The 18,748-nt window shown below is 39.8% G+C and overlaps 1 protein-coding gene across 7 annotated transcripts in view; it reads right to left on the bottom strand.

Annotated features, from left to right (window-relative positions):
• Positions 1–18,748, bottom strand: part of rerea (arginine-glutamic acid dipeptide (RE) repeats a) — a 509,606-nt gene that overhangs the window by 323,990 nt on the left and 166,868 nt on the right. For all 7 annotated transcript variants that reach the window (XM_055659600.1, XM_055659606.1, XM_055659605.1 and 4 more), the window contains exon 3: positions 8,169–8,239. In XM_055659600.1, coding sequence (XP_055515575.1) covers positions 8,169–8,239 — 71 coding nt within the window. The remainder of the gene's footprint in view (positions 1–8,168; positions 8,240–18,748) is intronic.

The raw sequence follows: 18,748 nt of genomic DNA on the forward strand, positions 1-18,748 counted from the left end.
GTATATTTTTTGGTGGATAAATTAAGTGGGAAGCGAGAGTGTTTCTGTACCAATAGCAATAACGACCCATGCTATGGCCATGTCATGATAATTTTCGGTCCTTCACAGAAAATATGCATCAATCTGTAGTGTGCATGGTTAAGCATATATGTTATCAAGGTCCAGGATTTATTGACACAGGTTGATCATATGCTGAATAATCCAACCACATTTTTGTTTGGAAGTGGAAAGACATAATAAAAATTGCATTAATTGCAATGTGTGAAAAGAGTTGAGATACCGTATTATAATTTTGCTGCATGTCATTGTGGTATATATCATGTCTTGATTGGTCAATATGTTAGTTTGTGACTTTTATTTGAAGCAGAAATAATATGTGAATGCTTCATTGAGCATAATTCCGACTGGTACCTAAGCACTTCGTCCGAGCATGCGTCATGCAAGCCATCTTAAATGACTACCTAAAATGTTATTTGGCAACCTAAAAAGCTGCCAAGGTTGCCCGGCTGGCAACAGGGAAAAAAAGTTAAGCGAGAGCCCTGTGAAGTATAAGAAATAAAGTGGACGAGCTTGAGGCTCAGTTTGAAATTGGCAAGTATGATGTTGTGGGAATTACAGAGACATGGCTGCAAGAGGGCCAGGGCTGGGAACTGAATATTCAAGAATATACTTCCTATCGAAAGACAGACAGGTGGGCAGAGGGGGTGGGGTAGCTCTGTTGGTGAGGAATGAAATTCAGTCCCTTGCAAGGGGTGACATTGAAACAGGAGATGTGGAGTCAGTATGGATAGAACTACGGAATTGTAAGGGGGTAAAAAGACCCTAATGGGATTATCTACAGGCCCCCAAACAGTAGCCTGGATATAGGGTGCATGTTGAACCAAGAGTTAACCCTCGACTTGGATATACCTCAGTACAGTAACATAGTTCTTGATGTTGCTGTACTGAGGGATAGCCAAGTCTATCTTTCTTGACTAACAACCTAACCTTCGGCCTGCAAGACGCAGGTGAATTTTCGTGCCTTATTTTTGGATGAAAAAATAGGGTCTTCATTGCTGGGAAACACAGTACATATTTAAAAGTATGTTCAGGTTTGGCCTTAAAAATCACATAACTAAGTGCAATTTCAGTTTTTTATAGCGGATTGAACTCAAAATAGACCAAATCATCTTTATAATAAGTGTTTAAACAGAGTCATGACATTTCTTCAGCAGAGACCTTATTGCACAGTGATTGCCGTCTCATGAGGACAGTCACCACTGTATAGCTGGTTTCACACATTCAGAAACTAAAAAAATGTCAGGAGAAGAAATCATTATTTGGAATTCTTTGTTATAGATAATTCATACTCAGTAATGATCTGTAAAAGTGGCTTCAAGGTATTTTATAGCACTGGGGACACGTATCATTGCTTCATCAGCCTACGACTGAAATAGAAAACAACAGTGCAAATACTTTGTTTACGAGCTTGCGGCTTACCAAAGTGTTCTGCAGCTGACAGAAGCACTTTTGGAGTGTTGTTTCCGTGACAAAGTAGGTAAAATGGCTGTCAATTTGATCACAGAAACTGAGGTTAATGGTGAATGAATAACATTAAATTACTCATTTTGTCTCTAGTTTCTCCTTCTTAATTGTTGATAATGGTTAATTAATCCAGTCTCGTCTATGGTTACTCTTAGCTGAGAGACAAGTGAAAGTACTCTTGGCTCTAAGTCAGAAAGTTGTGGGGTCAAATTCTAGTCCAGGGAACTGAGAATAAATACTTAAGTCAACTCTGATGCAGTACTACGGGAGAGCTGCATTATTGGATGTTATCTTTCAAATGAAGTAACAGCAAGACTAAAGCTGCTTTAAGTTGGACATGCTCTTGCACTATTTCAGAGCGGAACTCACCATTATCATAATTTGCTGGCTGGTGTTTATCTCTCAGTCAAAATTGTTGAAACAAACTATTATAAAGCAGTACAGTGGCACAACTGGTTGAGCTACTGACTGCCTCATGGTGCCAGAGATCCGGTTTTGATCCTGACCTCGGTTGCTGTCTGTGCGGAGTTTGCACATACTCCTTGTGACCAAGTCAAGTCAAGTCAAGTCAAATTTATTTATCACATACACATACGCGAGGTACAGAGAAATGAAAGTGGCAATTCCCGCGGACTTTTGTGCAAAATACAAACAAAAAAACAACCAAACAAATTATAAACACAATCATAACACACATATTCTTTTACATAGTAAATAATAGAAGGAAAAACGTTCTGTAGAGTTAGTCCCTGGTGAGAAAGGCCGAATTGCCTCTGGGAAGAAACTCCACGTTGTTTTCCTCCGGTTGTTCTGGTTTCCTCCCACATCCCAAAGGCGTGGGTTTGTCAGTTAATTGAGCTCTGTACTTTGCCGCTAATGCTTATGGAGTAGATGAGAGAACCGGATAACATAGAAGTAGTGTGGAAACAAGGAACTGCAGATGCTGGTTTACAAAAAAATGAAACACAAAGTGCTGGAATTACTCAGCGGGTCAGGCAGCATCTCTTGAGAATATATATAGATGATGTTTTGGGTCAGGATCCTTCTTCAGACCAGGTGATTGATGGTTGGAGTGGACTCGATGGGCCGAAGGGCCCGTTCCCATGCTGTATCACTAAACTAAACATCACTTTTAGTTGGAACTTCCTGCATACAACTGGCTGCTATCTCTTCAAAGATTGCTGTCAAATGCTTTGGGATTCCTTTATACGCTAGTGATAATGATCATTTTACATATTGGCTTAATTTTCAAGAAGCAAATCTGGGCTGATCTGCAACGTCTTTGCCAATAATAACTAATATGGTTTAATACTGAATTAATTGGTGACGGTTATACAAGATCACAAAAGCAAATCATTGAAATGCTGCAAATACGAAATAAATGTTGCAGTTGGAGGTAGAGTTTCTGTGCGAAGAGAATCATTTCAATTTCCTATCAAAATTGGGAAAGGTTAGCCATTAACAACCTTGAAGGTGCAGAAAATGTGAGCAAAGAGCTCAGAGCACATCAATAGGGTGGAAGGCACGAGAGGTTAAATGACAAAAGAAATGATAGCACAAGGCAAGAAAAATGTCATTGACAAGTAAAGAAAATGATCAGCCTGAAGGTGTGTAAACGAGAGATGCAGAATTGTTATCTGAAATTCGTAAAGAAACATGCCATGAATGCTGAAAGGTTGAAGTGGAAATGCAGATTATCTGAAATCATTGTGACCAAAGGCTCCAACTTGTCTGGCTAAATGGTGGGGTGATCTTCACATTTGCATCGAGCTTTGTCGGAACACTGTAGAAGGCAAATGACAACGGTCTGGGCGGAAAACCGATTTAAAGCGATGTGACAATGATAAGATTGCCAAATTAAACACAATTGTTGTACCTTTTAAGCCAACGAATCACTTTCATCTTGTTTTTTGTTCAATACACTTCTCCAAAATCTTCCTCCCCTGCTGCACCCAACAGTGACAGAATCCAACACCCCTAAATGCAGCCACAAGATATTGTAGATGCCAGAATACAGAACAACAAGCAACCTGCTGGAGGAACTCAATGAGGAGAGGAGGAATGAAGATAAAAACTGGGTCCTGGATGCAGGACGTCGACCCAAAACATCGACCATACATTTTCACCCACAGATGGAATACCCTGCACTTGTCGGGATGGAGCAAGCAGCTACATCACCATTCAGGAAACTCAGCGCCATCCAGGACAAAACAAGTTCACTGATATCTCAGCAACCACCTCAAACATTCATTCCCTCCACCACTGCTGCACAATCATGATCGTATGTAATGACTGCAAGATGCTTTGCAGTCGTTCACAGGCCACCCTCACTGAACCTCCCAAAACACAAGCCTCAAACCTCAATCTTCTAGCAGAAACCCTTGTCTCACTGGAAGCCTGACCGGCCACACTCTGAAAATCATACCTCATCCTGACTTGGAACTATGATGAAGATTCCTTCACTGTCAGAGCCCCAACTCCATACCTAACAACATTACCAGAGCACATTCATCTTCAGGCCCCCAGCAATCAGGAACATGGCACATCATCAACTTCTTGAAGAAATTTTGATGAGGCTTATTCACAATGCCCAGATTCCAAATAAAAGAAAATTGACCAAAATCTTCAAAAATATCTGTTTTCCAAACAATTTTGCGCAACCCTCTGATCCACCAGCCAGAGGACTAGTAATGCAAGGTCTTGATCCTTGTTATGCTTGAACAAACAGTTGCCACAACAGTTGGAAACATTCACTTGGTTAAAGATTGCTTATTATTTGCACCTACCCATTTCTCCTTCACTATCATTATCCACATCAGCAGAGCAACTAAATTTAAACATGCAATTTTCTTCAACCAAAATCTTAGTTCACTAAACAATTGCCCCTTTGAAAGCTCCAATAATTTTATAGCTCGTCATTTTATTCATCCAACCTCTCATCTAGGTTTCGGAGACAAAGCCAAGTCAGACAAGTGCATGAAAGCAGCCTTCACTGCGGTTTTGTAGGTGTCATCTGTCAGCTGCTTTGGATCATTGCTTCTTTATCAGCTAAATTATTCAAAGGATTTTTCCAATGAGAAAAGTCAGATGTAGATAAACTTCTACAAAGACCAGCAATTTGAATTAAAAATGGAAAATGTATTAAATTGCTCCCTCATCAACTTTTATTTGGGGGGGGGGGGGGGGGGGGGGGGGGGCTTAAATTAGCGCCGACACTGAGAGTTTAACACAAGTATTCTCTTTCTCCAATTCCACAGTCTTACAAAAAAGTCAAAGATTAAGCCCAAAAATACTGAGGTGATATTAGCACAACGGCAACAGGAGATGCCAACACTTTCTTATTCAATTTTAATTGTAGTTCTTCTTTTAAATATTATTTCATAGAGTTTTGACAAATGTAATACATGTATTAAAGTTAATTTATACAAGCACTGAGGCATGTAAGCAGTGTCAAAATGAAACTAATTATGACACAGCTAAGTAATTCTCAGTTCGGGTACAATAAATAGAAAGTGCAAGGTGGTTTTCAAATCGACAATGTGTAAATAATTCGCTACTGCCCACTTTCATTCAACGGAATAATTAATATACTATATCTTTTCATGATCTTGTATCATTACATGCAAATCTCAGAGCAAAACCTCAGTCATACATTTGGAAAAAGCATCAATAATAAGAGTGGAGCCACAAGGAACTGCAGATGGTGGTTTACAAAACAAAACAGTACTGGAATAACTCAGCAGGTCAGGCAGCATCTCTGGTGGATATGGATAGGTGGCATTTCAGATTGGGACCCTTCTTCAGACAGGTTACAGGGGAGAAAATTGGAAAAGAGGTGGAGAGGGTGTGAGAGGAAGTCTGGCAAGTGATAGGTGAGTACTGGCGAGGGGGGTTTTAATTGGTAGATGGGTGGACAAAGACTGGAGATGAAAAAGAGACAAAAATACATATACGGAGAGAAGAGGAGTAAAAAATGAAACCAGAGGAAGAGATATTGGTGGAAAGGGAAGAGAGCAAAGGGGGCCAGAATAGTGAGAGAAATGGGTGCAAATCGGGTGGTGCACAGGAAACCACCTAAGTTATCTAAAGTTGGAGAATTCAATGTTCATACTGTTGGGTTGTAACCAACCCAAACAAAATGACGTACCCAAGCAGAATGTGAAATAAAATAGGGGGCTGCTTTCCTCATTTATACATTTTCTAATAACCCAATGATTTATGTATAGTTGCCATTCACAGCATGTTAAGCCTGAATGAAAAATGTGGAGAAAAATAGCAAGAAAACTCCAATTATTAGAGTGCTGGTCCTGACAGAAATAAATTCAGAGCAACGAAATTTATAACCAGAACACCAAAGCTCAATTTGGGTTTTACCAGGACTGCTTAACTACCTCATTAAAACCTAGGTCCAAACATCGGCAAATGGGACCTAGGTGTCACAGGCAATCAATCGCCATGAATTATTCAAATTGCAGCTTTTTCATCCAAGGAGCTATGTTATGGAATTGTGGTAAAACTAAGGAAAAGGGTAAACTCTCCAGGGAATGGATTCAGACCTTGCATAAATAAAGACAATTGTATTTGTTTGATGAATCATCACAGTTGCTTTCATCACAGCACATCACAGTTCCTTTCACCTTCCCAATGTCATGAGATGAAGATGTTTGCTGATAACATAAAGTTCAATACCATTAGCAACTCATAGAAATGATGCAGCAAATGTCTGCAAGACCCAACAATTCATTACGGAACATTGTCAACGGAGCCAGTCCATAACTCTATTCATACTCACCACCCGACAGAACAATAAATCTTCACAAGATGCAACAGTTCAAGCCCGTGGTTCACCATCACCACTCGCAGGCACAAGTCATTCAGAAATAACTCATCTTGCTAACAATACCACATCCAATCAGTAAAGTTAAACAAAACACTTCCAATTTAAGCTGCAGACCACTGCCTTAACTCCAATTTTAGAACACTGTGCTCCTCCTAGTCTCCAAATCCATTAACAGCAAAGTACTCTGCTATCACTCACTAATGCTATGAATCTTCCTTTCAAAGCCTTTGCCTCATCTCATATTTACTCATCTTCAGGAGCTCAGCAAAGCCCAAAAAAATCAACATTTTTGTTTGGTTTCTTGATCAGCAACGAAACCGATTTGAACGGCATTCATTGGGAGGCTTCATCTCCATAAAATAGCGTAGTTAACAGAAAATTCACTGAATCATGCTTTCATGGAAATATTTGGACATTACTTTGAAGTTTCAAGCAAAACCTTTTTATTTCTCATATTTCTGAATAAAAGTATGATGAAGCTATTCAGCCCATCAAATCAATGCAGGCTCTCGGGACATTCCCCAACGGTCCCACTCGTTTTCTCTGCGACCATTTCACATGACCATAAACTTCCCCCTGATTTTCCTGTCACCCAATAATCTCATGGCAAGTTCCACAAGTCTTTTAACCTTGAAGTACACCTCTTGGATGTGGAAGAAAACCCTCTGAGTCACAGGATAAACACGCAAACTCCACACCGATAGCAGGTAAGATCGGGATCATACCTGGTTCACTGGAGCCATGTAACAGCAGCACCAAGAGTGACAACTGTCCAAGAAACAGATTTTCCTATACCCAGCAAAAATCATAGCTGAAATGTTCATAGAAGAGGCATATATTGCTATTTACTGAAATGTATTGTTGCCATCCACAATCTTTTGCTGGAATGTTCAATGAAATATAGTTTCACTCCGTCTCAATTGACAGAATAGCAGACATTTCTCATTCCTGAATATGCTTGATTGAAGACATTTAGGGGAAGATTCAGACACGCGTGCAGATCCAGGAATCAACACAATATAATCATAAAGAATTGTAAAATATCAATTGCTGCCCTGGCATAAAATGTAACTAAATATTTGCTCCTTTGACAAAAATGGAATGTGTCATCATTCACAGCATTTTTGCAACAAATAAGTCAGGTTACAAGCACAACAATGATGGTAGTTAATAATTATATCCACAATGCAAATATGATGATGATGTGAATAATGCTCACCAAGGGAAAAAAATGCTTAATACGTTCAATGTCTTCAAAGCAATGTATCCATACATAATATACTAAACATCCCAAAGGGAAATACATTTTTTCAGGCAAGTTCCTGTTCCATTTATAGCAAATCATAACCATTTCATAACAAGCTAAAAATTCACACGTTCTTATACTATCCACTCTCAATTTTGTAAATTCAAATATGAACCTCGACACTGGGCTAGGAACTTGGATAACAGTAATCAACGTTTGCTTCTTGCTACATACTATTTTCTGGTAACCCTTGCTGGCAATAAGGCATTAACATTGGGAGACAGTGCATACACCCTTGAACAATCAGCGTCCAACCACCTTTCAACGTGCTTCAGAGCTTGATTTGTTTAGAAACATTTTGCATCAAGGGTGAAAGATTTCACACAGTACGTTCAACACACAAGCAGAACAATCCGTAATTTTAGACCCGGCCAAGAAAAGATGGATTTTGCAGCATAAGACTGTAAAAATTTGAACAAATTAATTACATTAAATTGTCACCCAATTCCAGGAGGAGGAGGAAAGGCGTAATCATGCGTAACTGAATATGGCGCTCACCAGTTTAAATTCCTGGATGCTGCAGATGAAATACGGTGTGTTGGGACGGCGACTCTCTATGTAAACACAATCTGATGAGAGAAGGAAAATTACACAATGAATATCAGTAACACGACTTCCAGGGACGCAGAAAATCATTACGTACTTCATGTTCAATAAGACAAGGAAAATGTTGCAAAATGATTTGTTTAGTTTTCCCACAACAAACAACTTATCTGCTCTTGGACCTGTAGGCCATGGTCTCAAGGTAAGGGCGTAGCCTTTCAGGACTAAGATGAAAGAGGTTCATTCTCTCAAATATATTTGAATTTTTGAAATTCTCCACCGAAAGGAAGGCAGAGGGTCAAGCAATAAACAACCACAATACAGAGATAGATTGCTGGGCATTAAGAAAATCAAGGGAAATGGATTTCAGTCCAGGAAGAATAAACCATTTTACTGAATGGCTGAGCAAACATAGGTGCTCTAATCCTGCCTATGTAACTTGTTTGCAACCTAGTGGCAACTTGTGTATGCTTTTGTCTGGTGAACCTATACCCAAGAAAACATGTTAAAAACAGCCAAGTCTACTTCAAGGTGCATTATTGCTAAATACGGGTAAGAGAGGGGCAAACTGTCATAAAGGAAGCTGCCAGGTTGTCCAAAATGCCCCAGTAAATACATAAATAGTTCTCGATCAAAATGTTTCTGCTTCATTAAGAATCCTGAAGAATCTCATTGGTGGAGCCTAAATCCAAAGATGAAATGGCTACCTATTGATCTTCTGCACATTTCAGAGAAAATACCAGGAAAGCTGGCGGGACAGATGATCAGAGAGCTGTACGAAGATTAGCCAGACCAATGGGGGTAATAATTGCACAGGTGATTAAGGGTCAGAGTGGGAAATCCCTGACTGAATGAAACCCCAGGAAAGCAGTGTCAATGGTAAAGTATGTGACACTGGGGTTAACAGTTTCTGTTATCTGTTATTAGTGGCAGTAGTAATGAACACGAAAGAGCTTCTTGAAATGTTCAAGAGGGGGGGAGGGACGGGCGGATGACAGACAGCCCTGCTTGCGACTGTGGACATCCAGACCAGATCAACCCACACATCGTGAATGACTGCTTACTGAGGCTTTTCCCTGGTGGCATCAAATCCATCCACTCAGTAACTGATGCTGTCCTGGCCTGGATGTCTACCCTTGATCTACAACTTTAGGCTGTGGACGCCATACGCAAGAAGAAGAAGAAGAAGAAGATTCCCAAATCTTTTTTGATATATATTTGGAGTTATTCAACTAAAATAACCACCTGTCTTGCTCATTTGTTGCAGGACCAGCGCTGTAGACTTCCCTGCACAGGAGCAGATATACCAATAAATCTAACACAGATAAAAAAACGGACTCTGTATTACCTTCACAAGAAACAAGCGTAACCTTCACACAGTGGCAATAACGTGGCAATAGCTGAATAAAACATTTTGGGTTTTTTTATGAACTGTGTCCACAGTTTTTATCAGTGAATACAAATCACTGACAAATCTAAGTATCTCAAATAAGTTTAGCAGTTAATATTCATCAGCAAATAGGGGGGGATATGCTTGAAAATCCTTTTCCATCCTTATTTACGTTATTGATGATGATTGGGTCAGTCAAACAAAATGGTTAACAATGGTATACTGTGCAGATAACAATGCTGGTCCATTTCATTCGATGAAGTAAATAGCAAACAAAATTATAATTGCAAGGTCCTCCATTTACGTCACACAGATGGCACTGCTATGAATTACTCTAAAAAGTTGTTCCTGCAGCGAAAAGCTGACAGGAGAATGTCTAATTCTGTTCCAGTTTCAGATCTGCCTCACCTGACTAAGCATGTTTTTTCCACAAGTATTAGCCCTCAGCACCTAAGCATACGTGCATCAAGGGGCAGCAAACAAACCCATACCCAACCAAGAAAGATGGAAAGATTTTTCTTATTCTTTAATCAATAACGAGTCCCAAAAGTGCATGTCCCTTTATTTATTTTCCTTCTCTCTAAATGCCTCATTAATCTATTGATCATTCAAGGCATTGCAGAAATGCAACAGTTAATGCTGCTGCCTCACAGTTCCCATGACTCAGTTTTGATTATGACCTCAGGTGCTTTCTGCAGTTTACACACCCACCCTATGACCAAGTGACCTTCCCTCGGGTGCTTCAGTTTTCTTCCCATGTCCCTAAGATGTGCTGGTGAGTTAACTGACTATTGTAAATTACTAGTAGTAGGTAAGTGGCAGGTGTTGATGGGCTTGCAAGAAAGAATAGGTTATAAGGACGCAATAGGGCATTGGTTTTACTTGACTGAGAGAGTCAGCATGAATCCACTTAGCTGAATGATTCCTGTGTCATATTTAACCATAATGGCTCAATAAACACCCGACTCATATCAGAAATACTCTGTTTCATGTGGATCGCCTCCACCCTCTCTGCAACTTGATACGTTTTTCACATATTTCCGATCCTGATGAAGAGTCCTCATCCTGGAACATTAACTCTGGTTCTCTTTCCACAAGTGCTGTCTGATTTACTGAGAGCTTCCAGCCTTTTCAGATTTGAATTTAGATCTCTAGAACCTGCATTTGTTGATGTTCATTCATATTCCTGATCTCATAATTGTGAAATTCATTACATCAAGAGTACATCACTTCACTGGAGGAAAGCAGAACATTTTTGAAAAATATAACAACTCTAATCTGCAGTTGGTAGATACTTAAATTAAGTATGTTTAAAATAGCTGTACTTTGTTCATCTGGTAGAAGTAAATAAGCTTAAGGTTAAAAATACCACCAGATGATCCAAAGTTTTAAGAATTGTACAAGCAATTGTATACTATTTATGGAAATTCTATGTTTAGAGGCAAAAAAAATAGAAGATTTTTCAGTTCAAAATATTTGACTTGCAAGTCAAATCTTACATGCCTTCAAGAGCTTTTGGCGTAACTTCAACTTTATATATTTGTGATGAAAACGAAATTCTCATTAAAAAAAATGTCTTGGTTCAGATTTCTTGTAACTCGGAGCTAACCACAAGTACATGATTCAGGACAAGGAAATGTGCAACAATTAATAACACCCGGTAAAAACAAACTTTAACTGCTGCTATCATTTGTCAAATTCACTCATGCACGATTCATACTCAGACCGACCAGAGCTAAATTCAACCCCAGCTTTGGTTAGGAATTACAAATAGTGCTGAAACGAACTGACTGTTTTTTTATGTAACTGGAAACAAGGTCAGGATTTCTAGGCATGACCACAGGAACATGACAGTCCCAAACTTGCTGCCACCCACAAAATCATTGAGTGCCCTCCACCACCAGCACCTGAGCATTTACTCTGAGGCATCAAAACAATTCTTAATAAAGTCATGGAGCTGTAGAACATGGAAACAGGCCCTTCAACCCAACCTTGTCCATGTGAGCCAAGTTAACATTCTGGGCTAGTCCCATTTGCCTGCATTTGGGCCAAATCACTCTGAACCAACGACACCCAATCTTTCTCATCCGCGGCCAAAAACTGATCAAACATTTTGACTTACGGCCCATATTTTTAGATAGCACGGTAAATGAATTGATAATTCTGTGAAAATAATTTGAGCTTTCAAAACATTATTTTGACTGCAGCTTGTTAATCATAAAATTAAAGCATGAAATAAAAATCAATTTCAATCATTCTAATCAAAGTCAAAGCATGAAATCAACATTATTGGCCCCATTCCAAACCCGTGTGGTCCAATTTTGGTCAGTGGCTCGAGGTTCAGTACTGGCTATCTAACCCTTTCCTCTCCATATATTTATCCAAATATTTTTTGATAGTCAAAATTGTATCCGCTTCTAAAGCTTCCTTGTTCCAGATACCTCTGAGTGAAAAGGTTCTCCCTGAGAAGCTACCTAAGTCTCTCACCACTCACCTTAAGTCGATGCCCTCTAGTTTCCCAGATTAGAATCCTTTAGCCTGGGAAAAGATCGGGCATTCCCTTTATCCATGCCCATCATGATTTTGTGTGTCGCCCCTCAGCCTCATCGCTCAGACGGAAAAGAAATCCAGGCTGGCTACCTTCTTTCTCCCAATAACTCAAGCCCACAATAAGCCCACATTGAAAATACAGAATTCCTAAATCCTATTTGATGATAATTCTGAGTGTTCATTGTTAACATAATCAAATAAAAATAACATTCCGATATTTGCCAGATGTTAATAGCATCATGGTGTGGTAATTTGAATTCCACTGAACTCTTATTTTTCTAAGGGGGAATACTTCCACCACATAGATATTGGCGTTTACTTTGAAAGTAATGTCTTACACCAGGGCCATTATTCAGGCAACATGGTAAAAAATAAATAGGAGAGACACTTACTGGCAGAAGAAATAGACCATTTTCCTTTTTGTTTGCACTACAATCAAAGCCACTGCACAGGGCGATATTAAACTAAGGTAATATTGTTTCTCTCCTGCAGCATCGCAGTATAAAGATATACTGCCTAAAGGAATTGGACAAATACTGCAATAAATAATAGTTTAACATAAATATTCTTATGAAAGGTAAAAGTGCCTAGAACATTAAAACTATCACGCTGAAGACTTGGATGTTATTCCTACATCATCTGACCCGTAACAATATGGTTGAGTAATTAATAAGATTTGAGTATCTACCAGCTTGGTTTACTAAAGGATAACCTTTTAATCCACTATTTTAGAGTTGGAAAACAGCATGGAAAGCTGTTCAAGCCTCAAACCCATGGTAACGCTGACCCCTGGGAGAAACAGATAAATAGATCTCCACGTCGTTTGCCAAAGAAACAAATAGTGTTAAAATATCAAATTTGTCTTCTACTGATCTGACAGAATGCCTCAAGAAAATGGTTTACAACACAAACGTCATTGGGAAAAAAATGAAACAGAACTGCTGTCATTCAAATTCATTAACTGTCACTACTAAGAGGCTCAAACTGAAGTGAAAAGTTGACATCCCATAAGTGATGAAGCTGCCAAGCCCAGAAAATCAATGATTTATCACATACTGCTGTACAGTGTCCTTAAAGAATGATTCATTAGAGCAACAAAATGTAAAGGGAAAATTCTCTTTCACATTAGGGAGACCAACGGCAGACTCGCTGACTGTTTTGGAGAATGTCTCCATTTAGTGCACAAACATGACCCCAAGACTCAAGACAACTGTCCCTTAAGTTCTCCATCACACTCCCATTCTATTTTCAACCTCCTACACTATTCCAACAGAGCTTAACTTTATCTTGAGGGAGTGTGCCTCAACTCCCAAAGTCAACATAATTTATTCACTTGCATATCATCCATATCCTTCCATTCCTGCAGCCGATATCCTCTAATTTGGGCAACATTCTGGCAAACCTACACACCATTTCCAAAGCCTCCACATCCTTCCTGTAATGGAGTAACTGCACACAATGCTCTAAGTGCAGTCTTACAAAGCCCTGCATCATTACTTCCTGGCTCGTGTACTCAATGCCCCGAACTATGATAGCAAGCATGCCGCATTGCTTCTTTACCCCTCTATCTGCCTGTGTTGCCACTTTCAAGGAGTTATGGTATTGGATCCCAAGATCCCTCCGTACATCAATGTTGTTAAGAGGAATGCCATTAATTGTATATTTTCCCATTACATTTAACCTCCCAAAGTGCAACACCTCACACTTGCTCAAATTAAACTCCATCTGCTATGTCTACACCCATTTCCGTCTCATATTTATTTGTTGTGTTATCGAGTTAATGGGCCTGCAAAGCCATGGCAACTAATAATGTCATTGTTCTGTTCCTGGTGGAAATGACAATTAAACAAGACACACAACTACATAAAATTGGACATAAACATCCACCACAGCAGCTCCTCCACATTCCTCACTGAGATGGAAGGCAATAAAATCCAATCTCCTTTCCTCCTTTTTCGTCCTGCGGTTGTGGGAGTCGAACCATTCGCAGTCGAGGCGATCGAAGCTCCCGCAACCGGCGATCAAAGCTCCCGCGCCGGGGAGATCTACGCTCCCACGTCGGGGTGATCGATACTTCCGCGATCGGGGCAGTCGAAGCTCCTGGGGCTTGGAGCCCCCGGTCGATCCCTGACAAGTCCGCAGGCTCCCGCGGTTGGAGATCCCAAAGTCGATCCCCGGCAAGAGGCCGCCAGTTCCACGATGTTAGGCCGCAGTGCGGACGGAGATACGATACGGATCTCCGTCAAGGAAAGAGATTAAAAAGTTTCCCCCACCTCCCCAAATGGTTTCCATTTTAGATATCTAAACAAAAGATTACGTAAACTCTAATACAATCACCAGGGATAGAACAACAAAAAACAATTTTTAGAAAGTAACACCTCAAGAACCGTACGTCGCAACATATAAAGAGATTAATGCAAAATAGTGAGCATTGATGATGGACGGGTTGATTTTCGTATTCACACTTCGAGTTTCACAAATTGATTGTTCCAAAAAAGAAAATGTACTGGATTCATGCACAAAAGAGTGTAGCGTTTCATTTAATCCAGTTGGAATAGAATAACAAAGATGGAGTAACTGAATAAATCATAAGCATCAAGTAAAATTACTAATGCTAACCATTGTTATCATGAGTGGACAAATTGAATTAAGAGGGGATATCATGTGACAGTGCTTGTCCAAAGTTGGAAACTTGTGATTTTATTTTCATGATATTGTTACCAAGAACAGGTGATCAACAAATGACACAAATGTGATTCATGCTCAAACTGAGAAATATTCAAAGAATGAGAAAAGCTGACATCAATAAATTTCTAAAATTTGCACTTTTGACAGAGAACAACCTATTCAGCATATATCTTCAACACAGTTTAACTGTCAGAACATAGAACAGTTCAGCACAGAAACAGGCTCCTTGGCCCATGATATCTTTGCCAAATGCAGCCTAACCAAAGTCTTATAAAGCTGCATCATGACTAGGGCTCATGTTGTCTACCTCCCCCTGGTGAGCCCGTCAACTGACCTCAGTCAGGCAAACTGCAACAAACAGAGACAGCAGCAGCGCTGCAGCTTGCCACCAACCCTGGAGCATGGGCTCTTTTTAGGGCGGGCACCTACGGATGTCGAACCGGATGGCATCACCCTGCTGTGGACTTCTGCTGACTCAAACGCAAGAAGAGAGTGACTTCCTCTTATACAGGTCCACCACCGATTTTCCAGCGCTCTTGAGTCCAGATCCTTGCCATGTTGTCCATTTTGCCAGATCAGAGGTCACGGCCTTGGGAGGGACCGAGATACCGGCCTACAAAGTTGGCCGCAGAAATCGGCTATGGGAATGGATCAGCTGGCTCCAGCCAGGCCTGAGTTCCAGAGCCCCTGCTGCAGCCGTCCAATTTGACCCACAGATTGGCTGCGGAGGTTGGCTATGGGAGTGGATCCGCAAGTTATGGCTGGCCCAGAGTTCCAGTGCCCAGGCCACAGGGGGATCAGCATGGAAGTCCAGGTGAGGTTAAGATTGGCCGCCTTGCCCGGCCTGGTGCGGCGGGGGGGGGGAGAATTTGAAGTGCACTCTCGTAATTTTGTCCAGATTAAAGAAGGTGCCAGACCACCAGTTGCCGAAAAAACAACAGTGGACCAGTACTCAATGCCCTGACCAATGCAGTCAAGTTATATGCCTATTTTACTATTCTATTTACTTGTGTTGCCACTTTCAGCAATCCATGGACTTAAACCCCAAGATCTCTCTGTACATCAGTCCTGATAGGGGTATTGCCATTAATTGTATACTTTTCCCTTACATTTAACCTTGGATTTAACCTCCATCTGCCATTTCTCCACTCTATCTCCACTCATATTGACATTTTGGATCAGGACTTTTCTTCTGTCTGAGGAAGGGTACTCACCCAAAACTCATCTCCACTCACTGGGGGGAATGGACAGATGACTTTTGGACGTGTATCCTTCCACAGATGCCGCATGACCCGCTGGCTTCCTCCAGTACTTTGTGTACTTTGATTCTAGGTCCTTGTGGCTCACTTCCTATGAGATCCCTTTTCAGTTCTCTCTAATTAACCTTATGAAGAATGTCAAGATAGAAAGATCCATTCCAGGAGTTCACAAAAATCTGATATGACACTTGAAGCAGTGGATCATCATTCCAGATGATGAATTAAAATATTGTGTTTAACATTTTTCAAGTTCATTAAAAGGGAAAAGGGTTAGGAAAGGTTTGACGGCAAACAAGAAATTAGCTAAAAGCTATTAATGCAAGCTTTCAGGCTCATTTATCAAGGTCAATAAAATAAAGCCATTTACGTTTTTGTTAGACAAGGCCTTTTTTTGCAAGTCAGGGGCCTTGAATGGTAATAATAAGATTTAAATAGAGCACTCACAGAGGAATTGTAATGTTTTTGCATTTTCCACAAATTATCTAATTCCCATATTTAGCACAAATCCACATCACTACTGGGGTCACCAACCCTCCGTGATTATCCTGGATTATCCATAATTTGAAGATTAATCCCCTGGACCATACTGCAAGCAAATCCGGGAGGAAAATAAGAGGAGAGGAAAACAAATTTGTAGGTTGCTTTTCCATTTTTGCATTCCCTCAGCAATATTTCTGTACATTTTTTTTTAAAAGCTCTCCAACAATACACTTGGAAATTGTTTTCCTTTTCTACCCCTTCAAAGAGCAAATCTGGTAAAGGACGTTTTTTTCAATAAGCGGCTAAAATGTATTGGATAAGCAGAATGAAAAGTGATTTATTTTAAAGAGACCTTTAACAGTTAATTAGACCTAGCAATTTTCTAATGTAGAATGAGATCAAGGGGCACAGGTATAAAAAGGAAATTCACTAGATCAATTGTCTATGATGGCAAGTGCAATAGTATCACAGAGCTAAAACAATGGACATGAAATTCAAGGTGCCAATCCACCCTGTTGGGCTTAAATGTTAAAGAGCACTCACTTTAAAAAAAAACTTCAAAACTGAGTGACCTCGTGCTCCATTTGACAGAAATGCATCATCGGCAAATGTTACCAAAAGTTCACTTTATAAAATGTTATACATGGCTGATTTTGTTGGCCTTTTATGGCACTTCAAAGCGTTAGCGGCACTTTGAAGTTTGTCTGCCCTTGAATATTTCATCAGTACTGAGTAATTAAGATTTCTTTTTGGTTTCTGCTAGCTTGCAGAGTATTTAAAAACACAAGTTTGGATGCTGGATAAATATTGACCTGTAATGTAACAAAGAATCAATGTGAATATATTAACCACTCATTGAAATAACCTCATCTGGGCACATATCCAAGAAAGGTCACTATTTTCAAACCTATTCATTCTCAATTGCTGCAAACTGTCTGCTATTTAGCCACAAACCCCTAAGCATATGCCAGATTTTCCTTGAAAGCAACATTTTCTTTTTTTTTAACATAGTTTTGACGAAGAGTAATTACCTTGGTAAGAATTATTATGATTCAACAACGACTGGGAGGTCATAATACTCCTACATGGACACTGATTAATGTCAGGTCAGAAGCATAATTGTTGCGGGCATGTCAACTTAACAAAAATCCTAATGCTGGTGTCCGCTTTTTTTTTTAACGCCATGCTATTTCATCTAAACGAAATGCGACTTGATAACAATGTGGCGATAAAGCTGACAGATGCACAATTAAACCGTAACAGCAATTTCAGTTGCAGTGAGTGATGTTAAAAACAAAGATAGTTGTGCTTAATCTTTGCTCAAATCCAAATAATATTTAATATATTGTCGTGCATTGCTATATGCAGAAACTATTTTACTCTAGCAGTTAAATGGAGAACACATAAGCATTTTGCTGACAAATGAGAATTACACTAATACACACATTTCTTCCATACTGCTCCAATATTCAAATGCAATCTCTATAATTAGTTTAAAGCTTTGGACAACAATCTTCACTCATAAATAAACAAAAATGAAACATAATGCAAGTCGTTTCTGATCACAGATCGATTACTTTGAAAGAAGCATCATCTGATATTTAAAATGTTGTCATATATAATTTCTTGGTAAAACCACTAGAGGGAGCAATATACAATGAAGGTAAAACAAGGTTATCGAGAAATTTGGTCTTATGGCACTGCCTCTTCCAGTGCTAGCCATACAATTAAAAAAAATCTATGTTTCTTGGAGTTTTACTTAATTCTGCTTTTTTTTTCCAGATTGAATCACACCACACCAGAAATGTAACCGAGTGCTTCATTTCACGTACTGAACTCGCTCTGATCAATCTTGTATGTCAGATACCCACATCAATCCTGTGATGCCCAGCCTGGAGAAAAAACTAGGTCACTATAATTGAAAGACCATATGTCACTTGGCAACATCTACCCAATTAGGTTTAATGGCACCACTTGCTCAACAATGCAAGGCATGAAGGGGGACTCAACCCGGCATTGGAATCACGACTCGGGAAGATTCCACTGAATTTATTTACTTAACAGCTCTCCTTTGAGGGCGCCTCCATGATATCAACAAGATTCCCCACTCTTAAGATAGACTAAAATGCTGGAGTAACTCAGCGGGACAGGCAGCATCTCTGGAGAGA

This window comes from Leucoraja erinacea, chromosome 30 (genome assembly GCF_028641065.1).
Source record: "Leucoraja erinacea ecotype New England chromosome 30, Leri_hhj_1, whole genome shotgun sequence".
NCBI classification, from domain to species: Eukaryota; Metazoa; Chordata; class Chondrichthyes; order Rajiformes; family Rajidae; genus Leucoraja; species Leucoraja erinaceus.